This window comes from Amblyomma maculatum, chromosome 3 (genome assembly GCF_055883805.1).
Source record: "Amblyomma maculatum isolate TAMU_Amacu chromosome 3, ASM5588380v1, whole genome shotgun sequence".
Lineage (NCBI taxonomy): Eukaryota > Metazoa > Arthropoda > Arachnida > Ixodida > Ixodidae > Amblyomma > Amblyomma maculatum.
The window spans coordinates 128,522,287-128,547,955 of NC_139346.1; the positions used below are offsets into that span (position 1 = coordinate 128,522,287).

Below are 25,669 nucleotides of genomic sequence, written 5' to 3' on the forward strand. Positions count from 1 at the left end.
AGCACGATAATAATGTGGGCTAGCCCACATTACTCCTTAATGTTGGCCTGAAAATGTGGCCTGAAGCCTACGTCTGAACCGTCAGGTAGGACTTAGAACGTGATCAGGGAGATTTCCAAGCGTGTTAGGCGCTGTCACTAGAGCATAACAAGTTTAAATTCTAGGCAAGTTTGCCCATGGCTGTTTCTTTAGTAAAGCTACACGGTGCACCGTAGCAGAAAGCTCTAGAGTATTACAGAGCCCCGAATGTTTTTTTTTATATGCACACAGATTGCGTAACAATTAGAAGCGTTTTGTTTTGCCTCAACAAAAGGCTCTTGGGTTATGTACGACAGTTGCTAATTTAAATATATTTATGTTTGACTTTTGCCATCTGGGGCGCAGAACATATTCAATGGTGCTTCTGAAGCTACATCCTTGAGTTCCTGTTTTGCTTGCAATTTTAACACTAATTGTCATTTTTGGAAAGCTGTGAAAGAGCAGCTGTGCATGAGTATAAATCTTGTCGCGCTGGTGTCACAAGTAATAGCAGTATTCTTAGCAATTAAATAAAAACACAAACCTACTATAGATTCTGCAAGCCTGCATGCTTTAAATAAACGGTACGTATAGATTGGCATGAAGTGTATAAAATGTGCAAATGATATGTATAGGCCACTGCCCGATGAGACGTCATTAAAGCATTCATCGAGTCACTGTCGAGACACAAGGAATGTTTTCCTCTTGAAAAAGTCCATAGTTAAAAGTCCAGCAAATAATCCGAAACCGATCATCAGAGCTCCCGCGATGAAAAAGAAGAGACCATTGTAGGAGCCCCACGTGTCCCGGAATGCACCTGGAAGAAGAAAATGAACCGTACTGTAATGGCTTCTCAGATAAAGGCACCCCTATCTCCCTCGACTACAAGCGAAAAAGCAGCTTTGAAACCTTTTTTGTGGCTTGGAAGCGTATCATTTGTTCTGTAGGCTTTGTTCGCAAGTAGTTTGCGAAGCTCTTTTTCCAGAAAGCACGCTGGTGCATGCTAGTTAATATCCAAATGGTTCGGGAAATGGTGAGGATTTCGAACCAGTTCTGTTGATATGTATTTTCGATCTTAACACCATTGCTGTTCTCACCTATGTTTTGCAGCCTGCAATTTCTTTCCCCAGTATAGACATCTAAATCTTCTTAAGCGCAGATTTATTTTTGCATTACACCGCCGTAGAATTGCACCAAAAGTTTAATAGGTGTAACTATAAAGCCGTTCTTAATTTCAGTTCATATATCTCACTGTTTACTAAGAAAGAATGACAATATTTTTGTAAATTGCGTATTTGTAAGCACTCGTGTTGATCGACAATATGGACACCTCATTCACCTATCAAAGACGGTGTTGTGAAGGATCCCACCACTGCGGCGGCTGACATGAAGCCAAGAGCCATCGGTAAATTTTCTTCTCCAGCCACCGAAGTTAGGTAATCTGAAAGTCCCACGTTAATGTAACCGCAAGGCAGGCCTAATATAAAGGCCACTGTCCAGAATCCAATCCTTTCCTTGAGAAATGGTAGACTAGCAGCAAGCAGCGATGCGAGAAGGTAGGATAAAGCCAACGTTGTAGGAGTCGAGAGTAGCCTCTTGTCCGTTAAGAAGGGTATCACAAGCCGACACAAGACATCTGTTATAGAAAAGAAGCTGAGGATATGCACCGCATCGGTTTCGGCGACTCCACTGTCCATGCAATAGTCAACGATGACAGTGAGGTAAGTGTCCAGAAAGAAACAGTATGCATAGAAGGCGTAAGCCGTCACATAAAAGCGTGGTGTCGAGATTACTGTACGAGCGCTTTTGGCTAGCGCCGACCATCTTGAGATGTGCTTAGGTAGTTCTGATGTACATTGTTGTTGGTTGTGGACTTCGCCAAGCAGGCTTTTTAAGTTTTTGCTTTCTAGAAGTAGTACTGGAATGGAGAGTTTTATTAGGTCGTGCAAATCGGCTGCTGTCGTGCGACGGGACGTTTTCACCCTCGTAGGCCAGGTACATGCCGATATGTTTTCACTGTACAGGCGGATATTCGAGGGCACAGGCACCAGAGATACGCCTTTTGGGATGCCTTTCAAAATGCGCCCATTTTCCATTAACTTCGCATCTGAGCTACCGAAGGAAACTGCGCGCTTGCTTGAAATAGTGCGATGCGAGTGCAGTTGTTTGTCATTAGCTGGATCGGTTTCTACTCCAAGATGTGGCAGGACACTGCATTGTTCTGTCTTTCGTGTTTCTTCCTTCGCGAATGCAAACAATTTTGGCTCGGACGTATCTCCAGGGCATTTTCTGTTGTGCGCCTTTCCGTTATTCGGCACCTTGCGCTGGTGGAGCAGGAATCCGAAGAGCGGAACATTTATCATACAGGCTCCAGTCAGCAGGAGAGTTCCCCGTAGCCCGTACCCCTCCAGCGCGCAGTGGAACAGCGAGGGAAATAGGAAAGACGCTGCAGGCGCGCCGGTCATCACAACGCCCAGAGCAAGTCCGCGCCATGAAGCGAAGTGGTCACCGAGTCCGACAACGCTGCAGTTGAATATTATGCCCTGTCCGGTACCTGCAGGAAAATTTGGCAAAAATTAGAGCGAATGCCTGGCATCTATCATAAAACGCACGCTTCACATTTTTAAGAACTAGTGCGGGTGTACTGATTAGGCAATATAGACGCTATTGGTGGATGCCAAGTTTCATTTAGATAAAGAGACAGCTTTTGGTATCTCCTTTTGTAGAAAATGCGGCGAGGATTTGGTGAGCAATAAACTATGAACCTGGCTGTAGCTGGCGGATGCTGGCAGGTACAATGACCGGGCGCTGATAATTCGATGGACTGTATTACGCTACTTAACCCCACATTCGTAAGTTGGCAGAGGATGCCAACGCCAGTAGCTCTTGAAAAATTTACAGCGTGTACAAGACAGGGATAAGAAAAAAAAAAACACCACAAGCCTTTCGAAGATGCTTTACCAACTAGCTCGAATGTCAGTTTTACCCCAGTGGCTCTTTGCACGTGAAAAATTAAACCTGCGGCCCTTGCATCTCGAGTCGAACGCTCTACCTCTAGGCCACGGAGGCTCTTTTGTAAGAGTTGGTTGAAACACGGCTTTTTATCTAAAGATATTATAAATAGATATGCGCAGAGTAGGGCTTAGTGATAACGCGAGTAGAAAAGTGCACGTAAGCGAATCAGAATTCGTAAATAGAGACTCGGACTAGAGCCAATAAGGCAGTTATGCAGTGCCCTAAAAGATGGAGATTATATTTCCCCAAATGTTTTCAAGCATGCATGCATTTAGTTCAAGAGTCAGGGCCGCAAGTATATTTTTATCTCTGCTCAATTAAAGCTGGTACATGCTGTTACATAAAGGGCAAAATAAACTGAAAATTTTCGCCAGCTTTAGATTATGCTTTGAATTAAGTGCACTCACATTGTTTTTAAACGGAGACACGGAACAACTAAAGACCGAAACACTACTGATAATCTAAAAGGGACGACTAACCTCAGACTTTGCAGGACGCGAAAGAAGTCTGGGTTCATTGAAGTGCTCTACCTGTATAACTGCAGCTGATAATGCGTATTAGGGCTCTGTAAAGGCCACAGACGTTTTTGAAAGCGGCTTAAAGCGTGGTTGTAGCTTTGATTCTTTACCTAGAGCATCCCAGCGTACTAAGAGCCAATAAAGATTTTTAATTTTTTTTTTGCTTTTCATGCATATATTGGATGTTACATACCACCTAGAATACCAAGGATTACTGCAAGGAAGACGGTTCCAGTGGCAAATGAAGAGGCTATGAAGGTTGCGCTCAGAAGAAGGCCACCAACTACGGCTGCGGGGCCCACTGTGAGCACATGGATGACAGCTCCACCTAGAAGTGCTGCAAAGAAAAAATAGTGGGGGTCATTCCTTTTACTGCAACGTTTCTGTTCGCACTCCAATTGCCTTCAAATTAGCTAACGCGCCCGCGAATTTTTGCACGAAGCTATTTCTTCTGCGTTGCCCGTATAGATCACAGCTTCTGAACGCCATTATTTCAGTCGGTGAAGAACATAGCTTCCGGGCTGCCACACGTAATGCGAGACCAGCGGACAATCACTCCTTTGGAAACTCTGTGTGATGCTGCAATTGCCATCATAGTATACGTTTATCGAGTTCATTTATTGCTTTACTTTGAGCGAAAATGTGTCCACTGCCAACAGGATTTGCAAGCCCTGTCTCCACCTCTGCAGCAATTGCGAGATTTGTGCGGCGAGCATTGCTAAATATGTTTCATCTGCATTGCATCTCTTTCTGGCTATTGTGCGCCCAGGCAGTATGCATGACATGGGTTTGCTAATCTATCTTAAACCCTCCGTTACAAGCACTTCTGGCGCGAAACAAACGATGGACTGGCGGTACACTTGAGTTTAGGAAATTCGGTAAATATTGTTGCAGGGGCCATCCGCTCACCTAAGCCTTGATAATTGACGCTACAAACTCAAGCAAGACAGTTTGCAAGGTTTGAAAGAACCTCACAGCGGATTGATTCATGGCTTGTGGTTCACGGCGTTCAAAAATGACAAAGCGACCAAGACCATTAGTGAAAGTAGTGGAGGGCCCAGCATGGTTAGGCCGCCGGGCATTCATTACCATACACGGATATGGCACAGTTCACGGCGTCTTGCTTTCCACCTCCATCGAAACGCGGCCGCCGTGGCGAATAGCCCAACTGAACGAGATTCGCTGGCGGCTTTTCGTAACACTGCTAACCATCATGCTGTGCTATTGGGACTACATACATAGGGACACTTTTGTCAAGCTAATAGAGTAAACTAGCGCTCTAACTGCATCCTGCACATAGAGTTCTGGTGTAGTGGAGAAATAGTGTAGCTACAAAGCTCGATTCGGACGCCATTTAGCGAGAACGCTGCCACCTATCTCGTAACTCAGTAACAATTTACGCTAACGTTTTCCCGAATAGCACTTAATTTGGTCAACCACTTCGACCACACTACCCTCTAATGCGCTCGTAGTTGGCTAGCTATATGTGTGCAATTATAATAGCCATAAAACAGCAGAGATGGTATTTGATCGTGCCCTACATGTGTATGGACGAAGCTAATTACTGACACCGATACGTTTGAGGTGGAGAGCAAATTTTATTTGCATTTCCTCTAATCATCGATAGCATCCTCAGAGCATCTATGAGAATTACGTGAAAGCCGAGAAAAATAACATAATTAGTATTCTTTGATTATTGTTCCCCGTGCAGGCTTCGAACACAAAGCGCTCATCCCTGCTCCATGCTTGAAGTCGAAGCTGATATAGTTTATATTGTCACAGCGTCGTCCATGTTTATGGGAGCGATTTAGTTGTGGTAAAGCAGACCTATGCACACGTTTGTCTGTGTGGCACGAAACTTACAATCTGAACTGCTATTTCAGAGATCGAAGCTCCATAGATTAACTACATGAACTTCAGAACATATTTATGGCTAGCGGTTTGGCAGAATATAGGAGAGGCATGTGCATCACTCAAAAAATGGTGCTGAAAGATAGTTGTTTTTACTACTTGTCCCGTCGTCTTCAAAGGTGCCCGTTTACTGTTCAGATGCAAACTCAAAGAAAGCAATGTAGTTGTCATGATTCGAGTTGCGTATTTTTCTCTTTTTCTCTTATCTTACTCGAATCGCGGAGAACTATTGAGCCCAAAATTGATTCTTACGAAGACAAAAAGAAACAGGGGGAAAGAAACATGTAAGAACGGGACTAGCCTGAGCACCTTTTGCGCTGTCCTCATAATTTTCAACGAGTACCTGCAAGCAGAATTTAAATCCTGCTTGAATAAATAGGAGACCGGGAAAGTGTCATCTCTGACGTTGTAATAAACGGTTTCTCCTCAATACCGAAACGTTAATGACGATAGTGGACGCCGACCTCATAGCAGTGTCATGCACTAACCTTTCCAGCTTAGACTCAGGCGCATTGGAGTGTTCTCTTTCTTTGGTGACATGCACGCACACCAATACCAAAAGCCACAACATAGCCTTCTCCTTGTATTTTATTCGAAGAAAGGTGAGTCCAATCAATCCACTCCCGCTGCATTTTCCTATTGTGATCAAATATCGGTGTCCACGATCATTTCTGTACGTGAAAAGTACGCTCATATGCTCGGCCATTCAACGCTTAAGAAAATAATTGGTCGCAGAGCCTGCGAGCGGGTTCTATCTTATTCCCCAACGTTTCTCGTCTTTGCTTCATCTTTGCTACAAGGCCCTGTTCCATCTTACTGGTGCATACTAATCACGCATAGAATGAGCACCGTGGAAGACACGAAACTGTGCACGTGAATAGCTTGAAGCCATGAAATGACTGTACGGCAGCGTCCGAAGTCGGCTACATGTCGCGGCTTTCGCAGCGCGCCGTTGCAGTAATAGCAGACTCGTTCAACCACAAGGTTCACAAGAGGAAATGCTCTGTACTCGAAATGTACCTTCCGGCATGCTCGATTCCGCGTAAACCACTCAATGATCAATCTTTTACCATACATTGTATTTATCGCTCCATTCGGCTGTAGTTTCGATTATCTTATAAAAATTTTAAATGCCATTGTTCTTTTATATTAAGACACAGAAACAAGCAACCTAGCTCTTAAACTATTAAACGTCAGTTGTTTAAAGGGACACTAGAGACACCCAAATATGGTATCAAAAATGAAATAAACGGCATTTGGTGACACTTCGCCGCATATATGGCAGCAAAAAAATCGAATTATGGTTGAAGTATTCCGATATTACGTTGAGATTTTTTTTTGTTCCCGCCGGTTGAATTCAAACTGTTTTCTCCTACTACGTAGTAGGGTAGGATGACGCACACAATGACGGAAGGAGGAGACTCCCTGATTGCTGACGCGCGGAGAGCGGAAAATACTTCCCAGGAGCGGGCCGAGTCATGATATTCGTTCGATGCGCACTTAGGGTAGGCACTTCTGCTGCTACAAGCTCGTATTTCAGGGACCGCAGGTCCAAAACTATCCGAGCACGCACAAAGTACCTGAGTCGGAACATGAGCAAAACTGATGTGGACACCTGTGGCGCCGCCAAGTATATTTTTATATTTGCCTTGCAACATTTACGCTGTCTTTTCGCCGTCGTTTCCGGGGGATAAAAGCATGTTATCATAATCAAGACATCTACTTCCGCGTTCAAACGGGCAACGTAATTCAGCCTCCGGGGTCCCTTGCGCGTCACTTGATTTCTAATTGCGAGTCTCGCCCGTCTCGGCTGTGGCGCGATACCTGTATTTCTGTTCATCCTCTTTACTACCAGATAACAGCTCTGTTTTCAGTAAGAGTGGCTTTTTTGTAACCAGGAGCTGGCATTCTATATTCATGCAAGCCCACTTCATTTTTCGATTTAGTGTCTCTTTAAATACAAAAAAAAATCACAGTAAACATAGGGTAAGGAAGACGGAGGTCCAAACTGAGCAAATTATGCAGAAATGGGATGAAAGTTGTCACTAGTTTTTCATTTCTTGGTAACAACTGAACTCTTCTAGGGTCAAAAAGAATTAGATGTCCACAATTATTTTTCTTAAAGCTACGCTGCTGCCATTGAGAAGATTAAGTTCCATAGTTCTATTGACGAGCAGAGCATAATGCAACGAGACTTTTCAAATATCAGTGTAGTCTTTACAATCAATAAACTTCCAAGGACAAGACAGAGGGGTCATCGCAGAACGCATAGATAGTCCGTTCTGCATTATTAAAACAACAGTGCCTTCTAGTTAGCTGCATGCCCCTGGCTCAATAATGTGATTTAGTGCACTTATGATCGGAGTCATATTCTCCCGCGCCCCATTGCTGATGCGCTCGAAGCCAACGCCATTTCCGCTGCTAGTGTTACAGGTTCTAGGATGGTGCTGCGTTCTATTCGCAGCTGGAAATATCCAAGCAGCACAAAGCAACACTATTGCTCCCATTCCGTAGTGCTTATAAACACATGGCTCCACAACCGAAAACGGTGACCGATGCTGCCGCTGATGTTGAAAACCACAAAGCAAGCTTGTTCTCACAACACAGACTTTCACATTTACCATGACAGAGAAAAAGAAAGAACAAGATGTTCGGGTTGGGGTTATGAGGTTTAAGTTCCACAAACGACTAATGCTATGAGAGAGGCCGTAGTGCTGGGCTCCAAAAATTTTGACTACCTGGGGTTCCTTAACCTGCTCTGACATCGCACAGCGCACGGACACCTTACTTTTTTTCCTCCATCAAAACTGGGACTCCGTCCCGCATCCTTGGGCAGAGCAGTCAAGCGCCTTTACCACTGCCCCACTGCGGCAGGACAATCGTGCACAGTAGGAATCGCGTTCACATTAATACTCTAAATCTAAGGCAATATTTTTTTATAAATTGCAAGAACTTGTTGACTGCAGTATGATGCTTTACAACAGATGCAAACTAAGCTGTAAACATGACTACGTGCTGTAGATGTATACATAACTATACAGCTTGACGAAGGTATACGAAAGGCGGTGAAGACGGAAGACGGAAGACGGTTAGTGATCAGCTGTGCATGCAGCAATTCATTGGACGCGAAACACATGACGTCTTTATGCTGTACAAAACTAAACTTGAAATTGGGCTAGATGGTGTGTGTGTGTGTTTTCTGTGCGCTTTATCTTTAGTCAAGCAATGTACAAAACTAGTGTATGTTGAAGAATAACGTGTGTTTGATATCAGCCAGGAACCTTCCATGGTGGTGTCTGTCAAAGCCCATACCTCTTTGGAAAGCCCAAATCCCTATAGCATAATTGGCGTCTCTCATAGTCTGTATCCATTTGGGACGTTCAACTCCATAAACTAAACCAATCTTAACATAACACCATCAATAGCACGGTATACATATATTCATGTGACTCAATCATTTAGCAAGCTGCGGCCACCTTCGCCGGCGTAACAAGTGATCTCATCCTCCCACATGACACACGACACCTCCCTATAATTTTCCTCTTGTGAAATTGAACGGACCATCGGACATTGAGCCTTCGCTAAGCATGCGTCACCCATGCCCGTTTCTCAATCTGGTCTTTTAGTTTTTTAGTAAATGTCAGAGGCACAACAATTATATCCCGTCTTAGAAGTTGTCCCTCGCTAATGGTAAGCCTTTTTTACATGAACCTTTTGCTAGCTTTTACTGCCAGCCATTGTGAGGGGCTCCAACAACATAAACCTAATTAAAAAAAAAACATTTTCTGCCCTTAAAAATTGGGTGCCTCGTTTTCGCTGCATGTCCTCACTTTTACACACTACTCTTTTTTTCTGTTTCAAAGGAACATTCACAAACATCTGATAACCCTGCTGAGACGTACTGCGCACTTTCTAAACGGTCGGAAACAGGCATTTAAGTATTTCAGTTAACTTGACTCCAATGCGATATTATGTTCAATATATTCACGTGGCCACGAACTATACTTGATAATACTGATAGTTACAACATGCTATAAACGCATTATGGTATTTCATGTGGTATCCCATTAACTTTCAAAGCTTCTGAAGTAAAAGAGTGAAGGCATTGTGATCCAGCATACCTATGCGCTAGGGTAATGGACATCTTGCACGTATTAGAAAGCCTGTGGGTACGTGTGGGTACAATCGATCAAGACCAGCACTTCCAAAGCCCAAGGCTTTGGTTCTACCACTAAGGCATAACGGCGTGCTGCACTTGTTTATTATGCGAGCATGATTTGAATATGTGGAGCCACTTAACCCTGTCTCTCTCGCTATCAGCTGTTTCTAACAATATCGTGGTTTTCTTTGATGGGAATTTATTAGCCGAAGTCACATGACATGAACGTCCGTACTGAAGAGACAAAATTGGACACAACATTAACAAGTGGCGTCATCAGCAACGTTACTAAAACAAACTCATTTTCACAGCTCCACCCGAAGAGCTGTCTCCGATGGCCGTCGCGGTAACTAACGGCGCTGCAGCCAACACGGAAGAGTGAAGCGGCCGGCACACACGTAGCTGTTACGTGCTGGCATTGCACTCTGCACGGCTGCAGTACAATTATGTCCACATTGCAACAGCTTTGGCTTTGAAGGCATGCATTACCTCACAGAACGCGTTTGTGTCATGCGAAATTGAATGCCGTGAAACAAGTTTGACAGCGCTGTAGATTTTTTCGCCAGCGCCAACGTTCTGTCACGTTGTCTTCGCTTCGGTTCCATTTTTTTTTTTACGCTGTATCGTACGCAGCTCGTCCGGGCGAAAAGACGTCACCATCGCCGCAACCCATAATTGAGAAAAACGTCTCCGAAAAGTACGCACGTCATTTCGCATTAAGTTATGATGTAGCTGGTAATTGCGCTGCGTTCAGTGTGGTGCCATGCAATTTCGCTTCTCATTTAGTCCCCACCTTCTTGTCTAGTGGAGTGTAGTTTGTGAGAGGCATTCAGGTCGCCAGCATGTGTGCTTCCAATTCTATACCGTTCCCTGTAAACGTAGAGTACGCTCCAAGAAGGTGCTGCGTCTTTCCCCTAAATCAAACTAAATAGACGCTTAACGCTTTGCCAACCACGTAACAGCTTCTCAATGTGTAAAATTGGCAGATTGAAGAGACGGCGGTAAATGTGCTGTAGAGTCCCTAAAGATAAAGTTTAAGCGTTCTGCTATACATTTTGTAGCATCTGGCCTCTTCATTCTGGCCTGCAAGCTTTGGACCGGGGGCAACGGCCCCTACTGAAACTGTTACTTGGAAATCCGTCATTTGATCGTGTCACTCATAGACGTCCAAGAAATAAAATGTGGGCACGAGGTCTGTGCGGAAGGGTGAGGAATTTCTCATATTTCGGATCTGTATTTATAAGAGGCACTATATTGAAGTACTATCGTGATTAATTCGTATAGCAAGGCTCTTTATTTTCTTGCTGGTACATATAATTCGAACGCAAACGACATTATACCGAAGAAAAAGCATCCTAATTATCGCGCTGTCCCGAGTGATTTTGACAGCAATGCCAGAACAGAAATGATTACAGAGAAGAACAGAAAGCGCAATAATAATCGCGCTGTCCTGTGCGTTTGATAGCAATGGCGGAAAGAAGTGATACCAAGAGCAGATCAAGGCACAGATGGGAAATCCGAGCTGCCAAAAAAGTATTTTTATCTCAATGATTTTGAGTTTGTCGCTATACCAGCAATTTGAAGGAAATTAGAGAATTTTCGCGATGAAGAAATAGACGAGCCACGAGGGTGAGCAATTTTTCATGTTGAGAAGACTTTTGTCATTGGTGAGCGGTTGGCATGGCAATGATTATAAGTGGCACTTAAAGTTCTCATATCATGTGAATTGAGATCTGGTTACGTAGAAGCTCTTCTGAAGCAGGTCAATGAAGCTAAATTGTGCACGAAGTTTTCAACTCGGAGCTGTTGAGAATAGAGGAGACAAGAACTGAAGAGTAATTTGACACGCAAGATGATCTCAAAAATAAACCATCGTCAAAAATTTCGAGCAGGCGGCACAAAAAACTCATGCTGCGCACTGCGGAAGCTGGCGAGAAAAAGAAAAAAGAAATATCGCAGTTAAAATAAGAGCACCTAAAAAGCTCAAAAGAGGATCGATCCGTGCATACAAAACCTTTCCGACTTTCAAAGGCTGGCACATCAAAACATCAAATGCTGTAGATACCCTAAATAGCGTGTTTTAGAACTGCAGTCCAGTGCTGGTTACAAATTACCTTAGCTTCCCCTACAAGCAGTAAAATTATGTAATTTCTTTTCTCTGTGTGTGTACGTTTGTAACGGAGGAGGGAACGTCTCCCAAGGACGCGACTAAAACTAGAAGCACAACTTCCTGTTATTACTCGCAATAAGTTTTAAATTTTTTAATAGTATCGTGTGCTTGTTCAGTTATACTATATCGCAGTACGCACTTCCATTCTTACTGATTCTTCACTAAATAACTCTTCACTTCTGACGTTATTTTAGACGACACAGAAACAAAACCTTTTTTTTTTTTTTTTACAATGCTATCTACGAGAGCGCTAGAGTGCCGATATGGAGCTAAGTTCCTAGTCATACCGCAAACGTAAGACACCAAGAAAATAGCTCATTAGTCAATGACGGAGCAGTTTTATCGTAATCTGTGTTCTCAATAACGTTTGACGCGAGTAGCCAGACTTCACGGACTGCATGAACATGCTCCCAGGATGGCAGATTTCTGCATGTGATTCAGGCAATCTGCGCTCCGCAGAAGTAAACCTGACACCCGCGGCATTACCCTCTAAGTTTAGAGGGCTCTTATGTACTGAAAATTTGACTTGTCTGTTTGCATGACAGGATTATGCACTGAAAGAACACCGTACAATACACACGCGACAAAATAAAGCAAGGAACAATGTTGTGAGCAAGCCGACAAAGGATGCCACACTTGTTTAGCGGCATCAACAAGTGAATTTCGCACAGCACAGATGCGTTCTCCAAAGTACTGATTGGCTTTGAGGAAACGCCTGTCGTGATGTGGATATATTATACTGTAGCCATGTGCAGTGCAATGGCAGCACGCAAAACCTACAAGTGTATCGGCCGCTCCACGCTTCCGCGCCGCGTGTAGCAGACGACGCGCCCGGCAAGGAGCAAGAGTTGACTGCAGTGCCGCTACTTCTTGCGACAGCCACAGGGGACAAACTCCTCCGCTGGGAGGTACGGGGAGCTATGATAAATCGGTGACCTAGTTTTCTCCAACTTCCCTAACGAATTTATGACCACCAATAACCCACCCTCTTCGGGCCGGCTCCTTCGGCTGTGGGTTGCTATAGTAGCTTTTCCCACATTTTATTTGTGGTTCACCACTGGGTACCTATTCTACCCTCTGGTTAGTGAAAACCTGTGTTGTCCCTGGCGGGCCTTTTCTACTTCTGGCTATAGGTTATGTCTGCTTTTCAGGGGGTGCGGGCGTGCCACTTCTGTTATTGTTTTAGTATTCTCAGCCTACACAGAATAGAGCAAAGGAAAGAGAGGGTGGCTACCTTGAAAGAAGTATATTCTAATATGGGAAAAGAAATCCAGACGTTTCAGTGGTTGCCTCCAGAGCAAACCGACAGGTGGTGAACGTAGGGCACATAGGTATAAAACAAAAGAGTCTATGGTTGCTGTATGCAGCATACGTCCGCTTGAAGACGTTAATTCACATTTCTTGCCGCAGATAAAACTTTCATGACCAGCTCGCGAGTACAAACATCTCCGGCCTAGCCCTGTATGAAATAGGTAATGATTTAACGAAAATAAACGGCAAAATAAACGCTGACGTAGGTTATACCTGTATAAGCCAACCAGACCTGACATCACTAAGGCAGTACGTGTGGTAGATGACATCACTCCTACTTTCTCTTTCTATGTGCTACGTTTGCATGTATCTGCGGTTCATACTTTTAAAGATGTTGGATCGACGGGTGTAAGTCTCGCGTCATGTTTTCCTATAAAAGAGTGCTTGAAGATATATGTGTAACATGCTGAGTCACGCAAAATGAACTTCGAGCCTAATTCCAGCTATTTGTACGAGATCAGCGCATTGATGGCCTGGAAACTATTTTATTCCCAATAATTACGCAGGGATATCGCAACGCAGATATGAGTGATTATGCAAACATAGCGCAACATGCTCTTCGACAGCATCATACATCAGAACGCTTCGCCTCATGATATGAGCACGTACCGGCAACACATAGCTGCGAAGTTTAATGATTACTATTCTCGTTGATTTGCCTAAAGATATCGACATCTGTGTGAGCTCTAAACATTATTCACCGAAATCTGTGGCAGACGATTCATCGTTTTAGGGTCAGCTTGGTTATCTAAACTTGCGCCTATTGTTAACGTCTTAGGCATAATTACCTGGCAGCGATCTTTTTTACTAAGTACAACACTTTACAGGACTGGCTTGGTACATCATGTCGTTTACAGATCGGTTGCCTGCTGTCTGTAATCGTAGAACTCTGCATTTAGACCGGATTGTTAGAACAGTGGCAAACAGGCGCACCTAGGATGTTTTAATGTCTAGACCACCCTTTGTACTTGTTTAAGAGCTTTATCGGCCTAAACCAGTTCAGGCCAAGAGTATAGCCGTAATGGAGATGTGACGTTTGTTTCATTCATCAGAGGCATTTTAATATTCGCAGTAGAAGGACGCTAAGTGTTTTCCTCTATTTCAGTGCTACCGTCCCGAATTGCTTCGTCCCCAGGTACCCCAACTGAGCAGCTTGAGTGTTCCTAATATCTAACTTCCTGTGTGTGTATACCCGGTAAAGAGGGCACACGTCAAACTGAAGTGGATTTCTTATAGTTTTTTTATGACTTACCCTGCGCTTTTCACTTACTATATGGTAATGAATTGGTTATTGATGCAATATATTCAGTCATGGCAGAAGAGGTATCGAGATACTTAAGCCTGCATCTCATCGCTGGCCCCGTTACGGTGAATTTAATCATGCTTCCATAATGATTTCCCCACAGCCGCCCACATTACCAGAGACGGAGCCATCTGCGATATATCCAGAACATGGCTTACAAAGGCAGAATCAGATACTGGATGAGCATGTTCGCGTCTGGCGCAACTTCTGTACTTTGCTTCTTGATGTCTTGTCAGAACGGGGGACACAAATAGCACGCACAGCTGTGCGGCCTCCTTTTTACAATTTCTGACGTCGGTTAAAACTTCATACATCGAGATCAGCATTTTTTTTGTTTGTTTTTATTTCTAATGAAACTTGCCGCAATTTCATCGCGTGGTTCCATGACCGGTCAACTTTTCAGATAAAATGAGGCGCAAAAATATATAGACAATGCTGATAGAAATAATTGGGTCCTTGTTCTCTATTCCTTGTTCTTCTTTTAGAGTGCTTGCTCGTACTGTTCGTTTGGAAAGTTTAGAGTCATCATTTATAAACTGTTTGTAGCAACATGGAAGCACAAAAAATAACCATGAGAGGTTTCAGTGTTATCAGGGCAGGAAACCTAAAGGACATGGGAACATGTGAGCCCATGACATGACAAACACAGTGGACGGATAATTTTACAGTCAGTATCATATGGAGAGTCACGAATAAAGCTATGAAAGATTGCATTGCGGTAAGACAGAAATTTGTGCGCCTAAGAATGTTTGTAAGATTGTTCGCAAGATTCTACTCCTAAGTACATGACGCGCAAATAGCAGCAATGAACTCTATAGTTACTCCCGATTACACACAAGGTAAATTAATATCCTTTTGAATTTCTTTCAAAGAAGCCTTCGCAATAGCGGATCCGCAAAGAAAACACATACTCTTTCAGCTTTCAAATCAACATTGTTTTCCAAACAACATAAAACAACTGAATTAAATGCCAAGTGGGCGCTTTTTTTTCTGATCGCTTCATAAATGAAGCACATCTAGTAATTTTGGTTGTCATGTTCCATACTTACAGCACAGCAACCAGCTTGTAGAGATTGAGATTTCATTTAAAACACTTGCTTTAATTTCAGTGGCAACTTTCAAAACTGATCTCCATGTTTGGGGCTACATGACTCATACGCCAGTATCTTTATCTTCCAGACAGGAAAATTTAGCCTATACTTAGCATATGGTTCCATGTAAAAGTAGGAAGTAAATCCAAGTGCCCCAGGAAAATAACGAATTGATGTTTTACCAAAATAAATGCGTTAATGTTTTACTGCTTTACCAGAGACGTTTTAGTTGAGGAAATGGCCAGTTATAAACATCCTGATGTTGTGGTAATTCGCAACCAAACTGGGATGCGTGCACATAACACAAGAGGTTCTTAACTCTACGGAAGATTGTTTTCTTCGCCATAAGCTTTGATGTGCCTCTAGCAGCTGCAAGGCAATATCACTTAATGCTCGTTTAAGATCATAACTAGAAAATGATGTTATGATTTGCGACCAGCATACAAATACGATATAACGAATATCAAATTGCGAAGACACACATAGGATGCCTTTATTACTCATACAAGTATTATAAACGTTTTCTAAGCACAACAAGCTGATTTCCCTTTATTAAACATGTCAAAGCGTATTGATAATGCGATTAAATGCTGCGCAATATTTCTGAAGTTGAACAAAATTAGCGAAAGTAACGAGTATTAGCCTATGTATCAGGCTTGTATTGGTTTCATTTCTATCACTACGTGATCGATATTAGATTATGTAGGGAAGCTGGCGTATTCTTATTTGATTCGCTATTAGACGTAAGCAAACCGTATTAGACTTGGTTCGGAAAAGTAGTATTCGCACGTGCCTACAATATAAGTTCTAACTTTAACTGTGCTCAATTAAACGTTTCTTAAAACATTCTGTATTTAGTGGGTTTATGCTGACAATTTTATCCGTTGGTGCTGAGGGGTTAGTCTATTGAAAGCGTCAGCAAGGAGCGTCCACCGCTTTCGTTGAATATTGCCGTCGAATCCAGCGTTACGCTATTGTAATAGCATCTCCTAGCTATATAAGAATTTATTCACTTTAGAGTTGCACCACTTATTATGAAGGCGACATCACCTTCATTGCATTGGACCATTGCAATATTCCTGGCCCCCTTCATGGATCACTGCCTTGTCGTGGCGGAGGGGCTTGCGACACTCGATGAAGTCGTGAGCTCTGCTGTGTAGGGCCACCCAAGATAGACAGGTCACGGCAGAGAGTTCTGACAAAATGTGATTCACTGGAGAAGGTAATGGCAACCCACTCCAGTATTTCCTGCCAAGAAAACCCTATGGCCAGTCACAATACCATTATCGATATGGCGCCGGAAAATAAGCCCCCCAGGTTGGAAGGCGTCCCACATGTTACTGGGGATGAACAAAGGGCGATTCCTAGTAGCTCCAGGACGAATGAAGCGGCTGGGCTAAAGCCAAAAGGACGCTCAGTTGTGGATGTGTAGGGAAGCGACCGGAAAGTCCGATGTTGCAAGGAGATATATCACATAGCAACATGAAATGTAAGATCTATGACGCAAGGTAAACTGGATATCGTCAAGCGAGAAATGGACAGATTGAACATTGATATCTTGGGTATCAGCGAGCTCAAGTGGACCGGAATGGGAGAATTTAACTCCGGCGACCATTATGTCTTTTATTGTAGGCACGAATCCAAGAGAAGGAATGGGGTCGCTCTCATAGTAAACAGAAGAATGGGCAAAGCAGTGCTAGGGTACAACCCCAAAAACGACCGAATGATTTCACTTCGGATCCAAGGTCACCCTTTCAACATAACAGTTATCCAAGTCTATGCACCGACCACTGCTGCTGAAGAAGCTGACGTTAAGAGATTTTATGCGGACCTACAATGCCTTTTAGACCGCACCCCATCATCAGACGTCGTTTTTCTCATAGGAGACTGGAATTCAAAGGTCGGGAGTGAAGAAATACCCGGAATTACAGGCAAGTTCGGCCTTGGTGAGCCAAATGAAGCTGGGCGGAGGCTAGTAGAGTTCTGTCAAGAAAACAACCTGACCATAGCGAATACTCATTTTCAACAGCACAAAAGGCGCCTGTACACATGGATTTCACCGGACGTTCTGTACAGGAATCAGATCGATTATATTATTTGCCGGCAGAGATGGAGAAGCGCTATACAAGCAGTAAAAACAAGGCCTGGGGCCGATTGTGGCACCGATCATCAGCTTCTTGTTGCCAAAATTAAGCTTCGATTGAGGAAAACGCAGAAAACTAGAAGGCCTTTCAGGTATGATCTGGATCAGATTCCATTAGAATATGCTGTGGAAGTGAGCAATCGATTTCAAGAATTAGATCTAGAAGACAAAGAGCCCGAAGAGATGTGGACTGATGTTCGTGATATAATACAAAAGTTGCTACTAAGGTAGTTCCAAAGCAAAAGAAATGCAAAAAAGCAAACTGGTTATCTGAAGAGGCTTTGCAAATAGCTGAGGAAAGGAGGATGGCAAAAGGTATGGGGGAAAGAGAAAGATACAAGGTTCTCAATGCGGATTTTCAGAAAATAGTAAGGAGAGATAAGAATGCCTTCTTGAACATACAGTGTCAAGCAGTTGAGGACAACAGCCAATTAAGGAACACAAGAGCTCTGTATAAGACAAAGATATCAAAGGAAGCTTCTGTGCTAAGCTGGGCGTGATAAAGGACAAACGAGGCAAGGACCTCACTGAAGCCTCAGAGATAAAGAAGAGGTGGCAGGAATACACAGAAGAACTGTACAAGAAGGACCCGGATGTGCAAACCCAACATAGGACGGTTGTGATTACTGATCTCGAGCCGGGCATCCTGAAGAGTGCAGTTGAATGGGCCTTAGCCAGCCTTGCTAAGAACAAAGCTAGCGGAATTGATGGCATTCCAGCTGAGTTGCTTCAAAACCTCAACCACGACGCTGTTAACACACTGCATACATTATGTCAAAAGATTTGGACAACCCTGCAGTGGCCACAGGATTGGAGGAGGTCGATTTACATCCCCATTCCAAAGAAAGGCAGTGACAAAGATTGTTCCAACTACCGCACGATCGCGCTTATTTCGCATGCTAGCAAGGTGATGTTAAAAATCCTGCAAGGTAGGCTGCAGCAGTATGTGGATCGGGAGCTTCCGGACGTGCAAGCTGGGTTTCGGAAAGGCAGAGGAACTAGAGACCAAATTGCCAACCTTCGCTGGATCATGGAAAAAGCAAGAGAGTTCCAGAAACCCATTTACTTCTGCTTTATTGATTATGCGAAAGCGTTTGACTGCGTAGATCACAGCAGATTGTGGCAAGCTCTCCAAGAGATGGGAGTTCCAATTCACCTCATCTGTCTCCTCAGGAACCTTTATGAAGGGCAAGAGGCCACAGTCAGAACTGGGCATGGTCTTACTGATTGGTTTCCTATTGAGAAAGGGGTGAGGCAAGGCTGCATACTGTCGCCCTGCCTATTTAACCTATATGCAGAGTGCATCATGAGGAAGGCCGGTCTGGACGAGTCTTCAGCTGGAGTGAAGATCGCTGGAAAACGCATCAACAACCTTAGATATGCGGATGATACCACTTTAATGGCAGAAAGTGAATTGGATCTCAAGAGACTTCTGATGCGCGTACAAGAAGAGAGTGAGAAGTTTGGGCTTAAACTGAACATTAAAAAGACGAAAATCATGGCGTCTTGCCCTATCAAGTCCTGGAGCATCAATGGACAAGAAGTGGAAGCTGTGACAGATTTTCTGTTCTTGGGCGCCAAGATTACCTCGGAAGGAGACTGCAGCCATGAAATTAGGAGACGCCTGCTTCTGGGAAAGAGAGCAATGGTTAGCCTTGACCGCCTAGTAAAGAGCAGAGACATTAGTCTGCCAACCAAGATCCGTATAACCCGTGCTATGGTCTTTCCAGTTGTGATGTATGGATGTGAGAGTTGGACTGTGAAAAAGGCTGACCGCCGAAGAATTGACGCGTTTGAATTGTGGTGCTGGCGAAGGCTCTTAAGAGTTCCTTGGACTGCCAGAAGATCAAATCAGTCGATATTGTCGACCATAAACCCTGACTGCTCATTGGAGGGTCAAATTCTAAAGTTAAAGCTCAGCTACTTTGGTCATCTGATGAGAAGAGAGGAGTCGCTGGAGAAAGATTTGATGTTGGGAAAGGTTGAGGGTCGCCGGAGAAGGGGTAGGCGGCGAACGCGATGGTTAGATGGCATTCTCGAGGCATTGCAGATGAAGCTATGTGATGTTAAGATAGTGACAGACCGGAAAGCTTGGCGTGACATGGTTCATGGGGTCACGAAGAGTCGGACACGACTGAACGCCTGAACTGAACTGAACTGAATATTCCTGGCAGCTCTGAAACTTTGAACTGCTATGTCCATCTTTCTAGCGCGTAGAGTAGAGTTACCGAAACAGTAGGGGTGGTGGCGAAACAAGGGATGAAGTTCTGCTTTGGTATGTTGGAAAGCATGTGGACAATGTGCGCCAAGTCATGCACCTACGTATATATTTTACACGCGAGATTTCACTATTCAAGCTCGAGTCCTTGAATGTGGCATTGTAGGATTTGAGGTGCTGTCAATGTGAGATTCATATTTGACAGTTCGCGAACGATTTTGCCGTTTATCTCTGTATCGTCGTCCTTATAACTGACCTCGTATTGCCGCAAAGGTATCCATCCAGTGCCATGAATTGGGCTTCCCTTCTTGTTTTCTTTTTACGTTGAAATAGCATCTCATTTATCGACGTCTTGATAAAATAATTAAAGGAGCAGTGATGGATGCATTTATTTCCTTCATGACAATAAATTTGCCAATACATGATATTAATGCTCACCCACATGAGTTCTTAAAGCCTACCCTCTAAATGTTTTTGGAGATATGCACTTTATTTAACATTTAGAACACCTATATTCAGCTTCTCTGCTTACTGTGCGGCTAATAAGACCCCAGCGTTCCAAATATATGTGCAGTGAAAGCAACGCTTGCCCTCACCCTTGCAGCACGTCAGAAATGTATGGATGTTGTACGCTGCATAAGAAATCCTTTTCACGTCATATTTCACGTCATATTTTTGGCAGAGGCTCCGCCTGCACAGTTGTGTTTGTATAATGAAGGGATTGGATATATTTACCTAAATCTTACCAGCATGGAGCCAGCGATTAAGTTTACTATTGAAGAAATTCATTGCCGACATTTCTGGATTTGCTGGTACTCCGTAAACCTTTGTCTAGCAAAGACACTTTTCTGTTATATTTTCGAGGAGTATTTTGCCTACCTTCCACCTCTATTAAATGGATTCCTGCCACAGTGTTTGTTGCGATCTTTTTTACACTATAGAAAGAATACGAAACCAAACTGACACCTATGGGGCATGGGTTAAAGCCTGAGCCTCGGCATCAATTATCAGGGTCGAGATAGTTTTTGTTCCGAATAACATTGGTCAATGAAGGTGTAATTCAATGCCAAAATTTCTTACTGACCAATTAACATTATTCCCCGGATGAAAGAAATTGTCCCCAATGGCTATGCTAGCGACCGTCCTTTCTTTCTCTTCGAATTCACTTTGTTACCCTTAAGCGACCATCGCATTCCTGTCTACGTACTACATGCCCTGTCCATCCTCATTTCTTCTTCTTGACTTCCACTTGAGTATTATTAACTCGACTTATTTATCTGGCCCACTCTGCGCACTTCCTATCTCTTAACGTTAAACATTTTTCGTTCCAGAGCCCTCTACGTTTTTCTCAGCTTAAGTAGAAGCCTTTTTGTTAGCCTTCTTGTTTGAGTACAGGTACGATGCAACCGTTGTACACTTTCTTCTTGAGCGATACCGGTAAGCTGCTAGCCATAATCTGCGAATACTTGCCAAATGCTCTCCATCCAAATTTTAATCTAGTTATTTCCCTCTCAAGATTTCTATGTGCTGATCTAGCTGTTCAAAGTGGACATATTCGCTTACCACTTCCAGAGCTTCGTTACATATTTTGACCTGCTGTGGCTTCCCCAGGCTGTTGAACAATACCTTAGTCTTCTGCATATTGACCTTCAAGCCTACATTTCTATACTTTTCCTGTCTAGGCCATCCGTTCTTTGCAATTCATCCCCTGAGTTACTTATCAAGTCAATGTCATCAGCTAATTGCAGATTGATGAGGTATTACTCATCAACCTTAATCCCTAACTGCTCCCGTTCCAAGTCTTTGAATACTTCCTCTAATCAAGCTGTGAATTAGTACTGGGGAGATTGTGTTTCCATACGTAACGCCTTTCTTTAGGAGTATTTTGTTATTTCCTTTATGCAAAATTACGGTTGCTGTGCAGCCACAATAATTAAATTCCAGCACGTTCACATACCTGGCCTAATATCAGGCGCATATCTTGTTTCTCTTCGTTAGTTCTGTTATCCTCTTACACACTAGTGAACGTGCATTAAGAGGACGATAACTGCAATAAGAGCATTAGGTATTGCACAAATATACAACCACAAGTGCGCGCACGCACACGCACACGCACACGCACGCACGCACACACACACACACACACACACACACACGCACGCACACACACACACACACACACACACACACACAAACGCAAGCACACAATACTGGTTCGCGAGTCGCTTCAATTCCTTTTACAAAACCGCAAGTGTGCGCTATGCTATACTATTGAGAAGAGAAAATAGTGTAGTACTGCAATATACTTGTTCATGTAAGTAACGTACCTACAGAATATTGTGTGAAAACAGCGCAAAAACTATTTAGCATGGGCTAAATATTTTTATGGGGTAGTTCAGCTTGGGATTGCAGAGAGCGGACACGGAAAACAAGGCTTTCAAGAAATAGGCGTTTCCTGCCGGCACCAACCGTCTCTGCTCGAACATCGTCTTCTCCAAAACACACGATTCTTCTTGTTCCTTCCGTACGCGCATATCGGTGCATGCACCGCCTAATGTAACATTACCTCGCCGGCTGAAAAGCACCGTCCCGGTGCGTACTAGTGTCCAAATCGGGGCCCGTGTAGTACGGCTTCAGGAGTGCAACTTGGACCGTCTCGGTGCGTGGTGTAGAAGTATGGCGTGCAGGATTTAGGGACACAATTTCATATGACAAAGGGTCACTTGTCGTAAAATGCGGTAGGGTCCTGTGTAACGGGGCAAAAGGTTTTTCCGAGAGGCCACAGTGGCGAGCTGGGGTCCAAAGCAGCACGGGAGAGAAACAAGAACACTGGGTGTGGCGATGACAGGAATCATAGCGACGTTTCGGAGAGTGCTGGGAGGCTGCGAGTCGGTTGCGAGCAACAGCGCGGGCAGCGCCACCTCGGGCTATGGCGTCACGATCATATGAGCTAGCAGTGGCCACAGAAGGGAGCAGGCTGTGAAAAGGAAGCAGAGGTTCACGGCCGTATAGAAGATAGAAGGAGGAGTAGCTGGTAGTATTGTGACGTGACGAATTGTATGCAGATGTCACAACTGGCAGCGTTGTGTTCCAGTCGCGATGGTCATCAGAAACGTATATAGACAGCATGTCAGTTAGTGTCCAGTTAAGAAGTTTGGTAATCACGTTCGTCTGTGGATGGTAGGCAGTCGTGAAAGAATAACGAAAGTTGCACAACCGTAGGATCTCGTCGACTATACGCGCAAGAAAGAAGGGCCACGGTCGGTGAGCTGTTTGCGGGGAGATCCATGGACGAGTATAACGTCGTTGAGGAGGAAAGCAGCGAAGACAGTTGCCCAACTGGTTGATATTGCTCGTGTGACCGCGTAGCATGTGGTGTAATCAGTGGCCATCGCAATCTATTTGTTCCCCGATACGGACAGTGGAAAATGCCCTAGAAGATCCAGACCTACTCCAGAAAATGGGTCTATGGAGATGTCGATCGGCTGCAGAAGTCCAGCTGGCAAAACTGATGGCTTTTTCTACTTATACCGCAAAGCTTCGGCATCTCTACTTTGTTTTTAACATATCCCGTTTAATATTTGTTTAACAGTTTCGGTCTTCCTTTTTCTGACCTTCTTTTACTATTTCCTATGTTTTCCTTCCCTTCCCGCACCCAGTTTTTTTTACTGCTGCCTTCGGTGAAAATGTGGTGGGCCGCCTGAAGGAGACAAACAAACACTACGCTGCAGGAAACCTGTACTTTCTTTTCGAAGTGCGCACACTCATGCGGAATGAGAGTTTAACCCAGCCATTTGATTCATGTGGATGCTCTCAAGAGAACAGAATTGTGTTAGTCAAGTAGCTGCGCGACTGCAGCCCGTTGAGTAACGATGTTTCTGCGTTTTTGAAGTAGAAGACCAGAGAAGCTCCAGAAGCTCCAGAAGCACCAATACATATGTATCCGCCGCGGTCTGACTGTGCTTGCTTGCGTTGCGCAGTCGTCCATACTAAGGTCGATGACAGTAGAATTTCAAACTTTCATAACACGCAGTTGGTTTCAAACTACCTTCGAGCCTTTATTTATATCTACACATTATATGTGCTACGTTTTTGTTGGGTGCAAAAGGAGTGCAGAAAATTATTGCGAAACTCTATGCCCTAAACGCGTGCAAAAGGTTAAACAGCAAATGTTTTCTGCCTCAACCTGCATTATTAGCTAGGAGCCCCATCAGGGGCCACCATGTATACGAGCCCATTATTCAACGTAATAAATAACGAAGACCTTGTCACCGTTCAGTACTGTCTAGAGAACTCATCCACTTTGACGAAAACATAACCCCCTGGAACAAACCATTAGCAGACATGCTTAGCGCTGGTTAATTTCAATGGACTATAGTGGCTCCATGGCCCCGACCGCCGCCGTTTCCGCAAAGATACTTGAATTCCGTCGCAAAATCGCGAGACACAAGCGCAAAAGAATTAGATTCGAGTCGTCCGGATCGGCTCTGGGCGTCAGTATTTTTTTCAATTTAGCTTATAAGGATAAAAGGAATGCAGAAGCCAACAATTAAAAATCAATTTATGATTGCACGCTATCGAGGGATAGGAAATATATATAGTTTTCATGCGGGGCATGCGTCACGTCTCCAGGTTTCTGACGGTTAGAGTTGGGCAACCCTTCAAAATCAAACTGCAAAATGTGGGGAACAAGAAATCTAAAAAAGAATTGCAACTCGAGTCAGAATTTGATGGCGCATGCCCACCCACTCATGACAGCGTTTGAAATGCCTGAGCTGTGCAGACGACACGTCAAGCGGATCATGGTCAGATTGTTGCACCACTGCCACGTTTTTATTGGTAACCTATAATTGAAGCTGAACTTGAACAATTCTGTGAACAAGGTTTTATACACGAACAAAATCTAAACGAAAAGATTCTGGCAACAACAATTTTTAAGCGCAAAGTTGTTTATAAAAGTAGTTTCACGAAAGTGCAATGAGGGTGGACATATATCCTCACAGCACCCCTCGGGATGCTGTGAAAATGTTCTGTATTTGTTGTAAAAGCATGTCCTCTAGTTTTTTCATGCAATATTTGCTAGTCGACGCCAGCGCTCCATTAAACCTTATAAGAAACAGTTTCTTTCAGCTGGAATATTTGGAAATAACCTCATTTCTTATTGATAGCAATATCTTACAGCATTTCAACGTTGTCTAAAATCTGGAAGGTCGTGGAAAGATATATTACTTAGTGGAGTAGCGGCTTCGTGCAACTGCTCAAAATCAGCGCATAAATTAGACTTGCGAAAATGAGCGTTGAAACACCGTGTAATTAAAAAAGCTTACGGTACCGCCTAAGTGGAAACAACCCCCGTAGACAAAAAGTGGCAGCGCGGCCTTTTCTCTGGATACCAGGAAGGTGTCCATGATGGAAGGGTAGAAGAGGGCTGCGTTGCGCAACAGGGCACTGCTCAAGAAGTTGATGGTGAAGCAGGCCCCCAGAACTATCCACTTGCGGCTGCTGTGCGCCGCGGTTTTCTCGCCATTCTTCGAAATGCTGGCTGGCGTTGGGACTGCCATTGCCTCTCTAGCCGGCAGAGAGGTTCCTAGAAGAGAGCAGTTTGAGAAAACGGTTATGGTAAACAATTGTCCAAATATGGCAACGATTTCTTAGTTACACGCATATTGTGGTTGGTGCAGACCGTAACAGCAACGAAGCAGTAAAAGCTTTCATCGTAGCACTAGAAGAGTGCATGACACACCATGAGCTACGAGGGTCGCCGAATTTCAAGCCATTTATCTTTCTCAGGCTTTGAACAAAAGCGCGTAAA

General features: G+C 43.9%; 1 protein-coding gene across 1 annotated transcript; it reads right to left on the minus strand.

Annotated features, from left to right (window-relative positions):
- Positions 1 to 430: 430 nt before the first annotated feature.
- LOC146195991 (monocarboxylate transporter 9-like) lies at positions 431 to 25,418 on the minus strand. Its single transcript, XM_084596895.1, has 4 exons — positions 25,190 to 25,418; positions 3,745 to 3,888; positions 1,358 to 2,572; positions 431 to 835 (listed from the first exon to the last, which is right to left on the minus strand). The coding sequence occupies exons 1-4, from the start codon at positions 25,416 to 25,418 to the stop codon at positions 693 to 695; spliced, it is 1,731 nt and encodes a 576-aa protein (XP_084453021.1). The 3' UTR covers positions 431 to 692.
- Between the last annotated feature and the right edge of the window lie 251 nt (positions 25,419 to 25,669).